The sequence below is a fragment of the Primulina eburnea genome, chromosome 1 (genome assembly GCF_022965805.1).
Source record: "Primulina eburnea isolate SZY01 chromosome 1, ASM2296580v1, whole genome shotgun sequence".
NCBI classification, from domain to species: domain Eukaryota; kingdom Viridiplantae; phylum Streptophyta; class Magnoliopsida; order Lamiales; family Gesneriaceae; genus Primulina; species Primulina eburnea.
Window position 1 is genome coordinate 48,153,002 of NC_133101.1, and position 7,375 is coordinate 48,160,376.

The 7,375-nt window shown below is 35.4% G+C and overlaps 1 protein-coding gene across 1 annotated transcript; it reads right to left on the minus strand.

The window, feature by feature from the left end:
* Positions 1 to 284: 284 nt before the first annotated feature.
* On the minus strand, positions 285 to 4,275 carry LOC140830198 (uncharacterized). The gene is made up of 2 exons (XM_073193486.1): positions 1,154 to 4,275; positions 285 to 874 (listed from the first exon to the last, which is right to left on the minus strand). The coding sequence occupies exons 1-2, from the start codon at positions 4,113 to 4,115 to the stop codon at positions 510 to 512; spliced, it is 3,327 nt and encodes a 1,108-aa protein (XP_073049587.1). The 5' UTR covers positions 4,116 to 4,275; the 3' UTR covers positions 285 to 509.
* Between the last annotated feature and the right edge of the window lie 3,100 nt (positions 4,276 to 7,375).

Here is a 7,375-nt window from a genome sequence, read left to right on the forward strand (position 1 = left end):
TTTTATAAATACATAGTCATCCTTGTTTGCTGGTGCATCATGGTTACGTTTCGATCTATTTATTAAAAGAGAAATTAACTCTTTACGTAAATTACACCTACAAATTTGTCCTAACTAATTCACAGCCTCTAGAAGCTTCGATGATTACACGGATATCTTTAAAGTTCTGATTTAATTAACATTAAGTTTTCACATCTTGTAGTCTTGTGTGTGAAGCGATTAAATGTAAAATAATGGCATTTTAAGGGGATCCAGATCCTGAAACTGTTAACCACAGTTCACTGTGGAAAATGAAAAATCAGACGAAAATATCGATTGAACAAATAAAGGAAGAACGAGAACAGGTACTTGAGTACATTCCTACAAACTACATAAGTTGTATAAATAAACACTGGTCATTTTCACCGAGCATACACCTGTCAAACTACTATCTTGTTAAAGAGCCTACAGTTACAAAAAATGATGGTTCACGGTCAGTGATAAACGCTGAAAAATACCAAAAGGGTTCATCAGAGCTTGTGTTTGCTTCTGCAATTGGAATTGGAATTGGAATTGGCTAGTGATAGTTGCTTCACAACTTCTCTCATACATGGTCTCCGGCTTGCCTCCTTTTCGGTACATCTCAAGCCTAATAAAAGCATGAGCTTTACTTGCTGCTGTATATTTGAATCCAAGAATCCATCCAACAGGTCTGAATCTACAATCTTCTCTATATCTTCTGTTGTGTTCCACATGGATCTTACCCACTCCACAATATCCATTTCCCCACCAAACGATGGATCTAAAACCTTCTTTCTGGTTATCAGTTCCAACAAAACGACGCCATAAGCATAGACATCAGACTCCTTGCTACTTTTGGTGGAGAAGGCAATTTCTGTAAAAAAAAAATCACATCAAATATTAGAATCGTGGTTCTCATGGATATGTTTATATCTTATCGGTTACTGAAATACCCCGCCAAACATCACATTATTAGATTTTTTTTGATAGCTTTATGATACTACACAAAGAACTCCTCTCACAAGTCGCGGCAATCAATTTAATGCAGGAGCCTGCTATCCAGTGTTGGACTTGTGCAGGCTCGTGGTTCTAAGTCGTGACGGATACTATAGCAAATAAAGTAATGGAATGATAAATAAAAACAAAATTTAACCTGGAGCCATATAGCCAGTGGTTCCCTGGATCACGCTCGATGTAGTTGAAGCAACAGACTGATCCAAGAGCTTGGCAATGCCAAAATCCGAGATATGAGGCTCCATATCTGCATCCAGTAAAATGTTCATCGGTTTGATATCTCGGTGGATGATGGGAGGATCACAGTCGAAATGGAGATACGATAGTCCATGGGCAGTGCCAAGGGCGATCTTGTATCGAATGTTCCACTCCAGCAACGGTGGAGGACTTGTTTCATGCAAAACATCATGAAGACTTCCATTTTTCATGTAACTATACAAGATTAACCCGTACTCCTTTCTCAACCAAAAATCTTCGAGTCTCACAAGATTACGATGTCTGACCTTCCCGATGGTCTCTATTTCTCTAACAATGCTGGTATTTTTCCCCTTGAACCCCAAAAATCCAAGCTTCTTCACAGCATACGCTTTATCCGGACCCAGTGTCACCTTGTATACCGTTCCATGTGCTCCCCTCCCAATAATATATGTATCTTTGAGGTTCTCTGTGGCTTCCAAAATTTGATTCAGCAGTGAGGAAGCACCTTCTTTGGCGGAGACTGGCAAATTCTGTTCCTTAGCTTTGTGCTGCAAACACACGTAAGAAATTCCAGAAACCAGAATCAATGCCAAGAGGAATGATACTGAAACTACCATAGTGATATCAACTTTCCTGAGGCCACCTCGTCTACTCGATTTCAGCTGACAAGATTTGATGGGGACAGGGCTGTTTCCTACGCAATTGAATTCACCTTCAGGATGACAACTGAAACAGAGGTTTGGGTTGCCCACAAAAGATGATGGAGTTGTGATAACAAATTTCAACATTGTAGGTGGCACGGGACCGATGAAAAAATTGTGGGAAATGTTGACCTCAAGCAAAGAATGTAGTTCACCAAGGGCGTCCAGGCTTCCAGACAGATTATTAAAACATAAATCTAATTGTTCCAGTAGTGTTAATTTTCCCAGTTCCATAGGAACATGACCTGTCATTCCATTATAGCTCAAATTCAAAGATCTAAGGCTTTGAGCATCATCTTCCAAACCAATGTTAGGACTAATGGTCCCACCTAATAAGTTTGCGCCAAGATGCAAAGAAGAAAGCTTTTTAAACTGAAACAAAAATTCTGGAATTCCCCCAGTGAATCGGTTCTCGCTAAGATCCAAGTTGTTTAGTTCCGTGAGGGTTCTTAGGCTGAGGGGAATCATGCCATTTAACTGATTATGCCTAACATCAAGGCTTGACAATTTATAACAATCCGATAAAGATGATGGAAGCAAACCTTCAAAAGCATTGTAAGACAGATTTAATGCCTCTAGATGAACAAGGCTTCCTAGCTGAGAGGGCATACGACCTGTGAATTTATTGATGGATAAATCTATAGAGGTTATGTTTTTGAGGTTACCTAAGCTTGAGGGTATTGATCCACTTAAACTGTTATTGCTAAGATCCATGAATAGAATGTTTGGATTCTCAACGAACTCGGGGAGGATACCTGTAAGCTTATTCTGTTTGAGTATTAATCTGGCCAAAGTAATGCAACTTCCTATATCAGAAGGGATACTTCCTTGAAAACGATTCTGACCCAATAAAAGCTTCCTCAGATGCTTATTGATGCAAAGGTTTGGAGGAATAGGGCCGGTGAAGTAGTTTCTGGTGAAGTCCAAGAGAGTCAAGTTACTATTAATTCCAAGTCCTTGAGGTAAAGCTCCAGTAAACTGATTGTCAAACAAGGAAACGTTTCTCAACTGCTTCAACTCGACGATTTCTTCTGGTATCTCACCGGTAAGATTATTCTGATACACAATAAGATTCTGAAGACTTTGAATCTTCCACACACTGATAGGGATTCGTCCACTCAAATGATTGGTATAAAGCATGAGTGTGTGAAGCTCGTTTAACATTCCTAATTCACTTGGAATCATACCCTCGAGACGGTTTCCATACAACTGCAAGTCATTCAAGACCTTGCATTTACTTAATTGAGGCGGTATTGCTCCAGATAACAGGTTAGCAGACAAATAAAGCAGCCTCAGCTCAGTTAGTTGACCCAGAGAAGAAGGGACAGGTCCGGTTAGGCCACAATTAACAGCAGCAAGACTTGTCAAACTGCTGTAATTGCCCAAGACTGGTGGAACACGTCCACTGAATGGATTGTTTGATAAGACCAGAACCTGCAATTCTTTGAAACTACCCATACCCAATGGAATCCTGTCTTTCAAATTGTTATCGCTCACATCTAAATACGCAAGAACCTCGAGAAAGTTCAAACTATAGGGCAGTGAACCTTCTAGCAAATTATCATTTAGGTAGAGATCTTTCAAAGAGCTGCAGTTCCCTATGGATGAAGGGATAGTTCCAGATAACTGATTGGATCCCAGATACAGAAATTCAAGCTTACTCGTGTTCCCAACATTGTCCGGGATCGAACCACTCAGCATGTTGTTACTGAGGTAAACTGTATTCAAGAATGGACTTTGAAACAAGGCTTTAGGAATTCGGCCGGTGAGAGAATTAAAAAAAATACTTAAATACTTCAATCTCGGCAAATTTCCCACACTTTCTGGGATTTCACCAGAAAAGCTGTTGCCAGATAGATCTAAATATTCAAGAAAACTACAGTTGCCTATTTCCTGAGGAATTGAACCCAAGAAATCATTGTTACTTGCATCAATTGCTCTCAAGCTGTTTAAATGCGCCACTTCTGGCCCCAGTTGTCCTGAAATCCCCAAGCTAGACAGGTTCAATCCAACAACAGAGCTGCGGCGATTACAATGCACCCCAACCCATGAGCAAGGAGTGGAATCAGAAGAAATCCAGGTGAGTTTGATGGATGGAGGCACTGATTTCCAGTGCCTAATCAATGACAACAAGGCTGTAGAATCCAAACTCATAGCACAAGAACAGAACAAGAAAAGCATACAGAAACAGACCCATTTCATGTTAACTGAGCTGAAGTGCGAAAAACACAAAACCGGAATCAAAGTGTGAAATTAGAGAAAAACAGCTTGGAATTAAGTGGGAGAGAGAGGTGACAAGACCAAATGTTGAAAGTCGGTTGACGCTTTTCAGGTTTCAGCGTTCACAGCGTGTGAACGCTGACACGATAGTTGAAAATTTTTAGTGCTGTCTTTCTTTATAACTAATTAATGGAGGAACACGTAGATTCCATTTCAGAATTTTTTTTATGTTTTTATTATTTTGTGGTGGTGATAACTGATAAGCATCAATTATATTTATTATTAATTTTTAATAAAATATTACCATATTTAGCTAGTAATCATTGTTTTGTGTAGCCAAAAATGCCATCCACTGTATCAAATTCTTTCGTTCTTTGAATGAATGAGTTATAGTTTTCAATCTACTTTCCCACATTTTATCCTACTTGCATGAAGTACCATGTATGAAAATATCAATTATTATATAAAAAAATTACGAATTTGATTTTTTTTAAAAAAAATTTTGAATCATATTGTTGTTTATCTTGTTATGTTAGACAAATAAAATAATTAAGAATTTATATAATTTAATTTTAAAAAAAATTCCCAAATTAAAATTCAAGCTTTTGATTTTATGTTATGTAATAAATTTTAATAAGTATAATATATGAAACGAAATGAACTAAAACAAATTATATATATATATATATATATATATATATATATATATATATATATATGTAAACACCACGTATAAAATATATAACAACTTAAAAATCAACCAAATTATGGATTTTATTAATGTACAAATCATAATTTAAATAAGTGAAACACACCAACGTCAAATAATTATCAATTTAAAATACTTATGAGTAACTCATCAAAACGATATCAAAACTAATACAATAATATTATTGATAGTAAAATATAACATATAATATTAAATTTAAATATTATTTAACCTACTACAAATTTTTTTTAGAATTCTATATCATAAATAATTAATTTTATATCATAATCGATCTTTTGTAGACTACATTGATGATTATTGATGATTTTTAATTTCTTATTAAATACAATTTTAAAATAATATATAAATCAACATATATAATGAAACACATATTTAAATAAGATTATATGGCAAATATCAAATAAAATCAAATAAACTAATAAAATAATAATTAAATATAAATTTTAAACTACCGATATAATTTTCACCATAAAATTTCAAAATATAACTAAAGAAATAAATTTTCATAAAAAATGATATCATTTGTATTTGTTGAATTAGTTAGTTTGATTCAAAATAAATATATTAAAATATCATACATAAAAGTTCTAATATTTTGACAAATGCAAATCAATCATCATTATAATTTATATTTATTATAAATATTATATCATATATTTATTTTTTAAGTAGAAAATAATTTACGTGTTTTTAATTACTCATTAATATCACTTTTTCGTGCATTACATATTTAGAGTTTTGATTGATGATTGATTTTAACAAACAAATATATGTAAATTTTTAGTTATACAATTTAACAAAATTATCATGCCTATAACATATACATTTGTGTCAGGATCAAGATTAGAAATTTAGAGGGGTAAATAAATTTTCTTCAGATTATTTTGATTGTAATGCTGAAACTTTCTTTTTGTTAGTAGAATTTTCAGCAAGTCAATCAATGTGACTGTGCAGAAGTAGGCTTATTGAAACTGGTTTAAAGATGTAACATCCCGAAAATATGAAGGTCCACGTGAACCACATGCATGGAAGTTATTAAATTTCTTTGATATTTTATTTAATTAATTTAAATCATTAAATGCATGTTTCTCTTATTAATTTGTGTTTAATTTTTTTTATGCATTTTATGCATGATTATTGCAGGATAGAATTTATTTCATGATATTTTTAAAAGTTCTTGCATTAGGGTTTCTAGATGCATTTCACGCTCGAACGAGGATCGGAGACCGGAGAATTTTCAAGAAATTTATTTTATTTCATGATTAATTTTTATTAATTAATGTAAGGTGTTTTTAAGGGTATTTTCAAAAATGAGATTTTATTGGGTATTTTTACCTGCGGGATTTTATATTTAACGGTACGTGAATTTTATCGAATCGGGTGACTTCTTAAGGGTTCGGCTATATTTTCAAAAATTCTTTCAACACGAAATATTATTCGGGAATGTCTTTGGATTCAATGGGCCTACTTTTAAGTTTATTGGGTTTGAGTATTTTTTTTAAGCTTTTAATTAACAAATAATGGTCCATTAATTAAGTTTTAACTATTTAAAATAATACTAATTTACCCTAAACTCATTTAACCTAATCCACACACTCCAACCAGCCGCCCACCCCCTCCAATCAATAACCCTCTTAGTGAGTGCAATAGCAAGGTTGTTTCGGTTGTCTTTTTCTTCCAGCTCAAGCGCTTCTCCACGTGTCGGGTTTTCCCCTGAGCAATTGTGGGCCAAAAACCCACCAAGCACGCATTGTATCAATTCTTTTGCATCACACTCGTTTTATATTCTGCTGAATGGGTTTCTTGCATGAAAGTTTCGATCTAATCTTGTGCTTAAAGGGTTTCGGATTTTAATTGTTTTTCTTGCAAACCATGGTTTTTATTCACGTTTTTACTGTTTTTTTGTGCAAGGGGTTTCGAATGCTGTCTGTTAAGGGACTGTTGATTGTGTCAAGGTGTCGTCTGAGGAGTCTGGGTCACGATCTGTGTTAATTGTCCCACATCGGTTAGATAGATAACTTGGGAGTTGTATATATTGGCTTGGACAATCCTCCCCCCTTAAGCTAGCTTTTGGGGTTGAGTTAGATCCAAGTTCCAATCTTAACATGGTATCAGAGCTCGGGTTCCACCGTTATGTGTTGGACTGCCTATAATTAGGTCACTCGTTCTGCCCATAATTGGGTCATTTGTAAACTCCACGCTTCAGATGTTCATTCTTGGGCGTAGTGGAGTGTGTTAATTGTCCCACATCGGTTGGATAGATAACCTGGGAGTTGTATATATTGGCTTGGACAATCCTCCCCCCTTGAGCTAGCTTTTGGGGTTGAGTTAGGTTCACGTTCCAATCTTAACAATCTGGAAGAGCCTGCACGCCGCTGGTCTTGACTCAAGGGCTGCGCGAGGGAGCCATGGCAAGAAATGGGAAGTGCCGAGCGTTGAGAGGAGTCTATTGAGAAGCTCGAACCTCCAACGTGCATGGAATTAATTGTGTTGGTTCAGAAGGTGTAGGGAC

Excerpts from the sequence above, each read along its gene's own strand:
- LOC140830198 (XM_073193486.1), bottom strand. The coding sequence starts at position 4,115 with ATGAAATGGGTCTGTTTCTGTATGCTTTTCTTGTTCTGTTCTTGTGCT. Across the intron at positions 875-1,153 it reads CACTGGCTATATGGCTCCAG|AAATTGCCTTCTCCACCAAA; the intron begins GTTAAATTTTGT and ends TTTTTTTTACAG.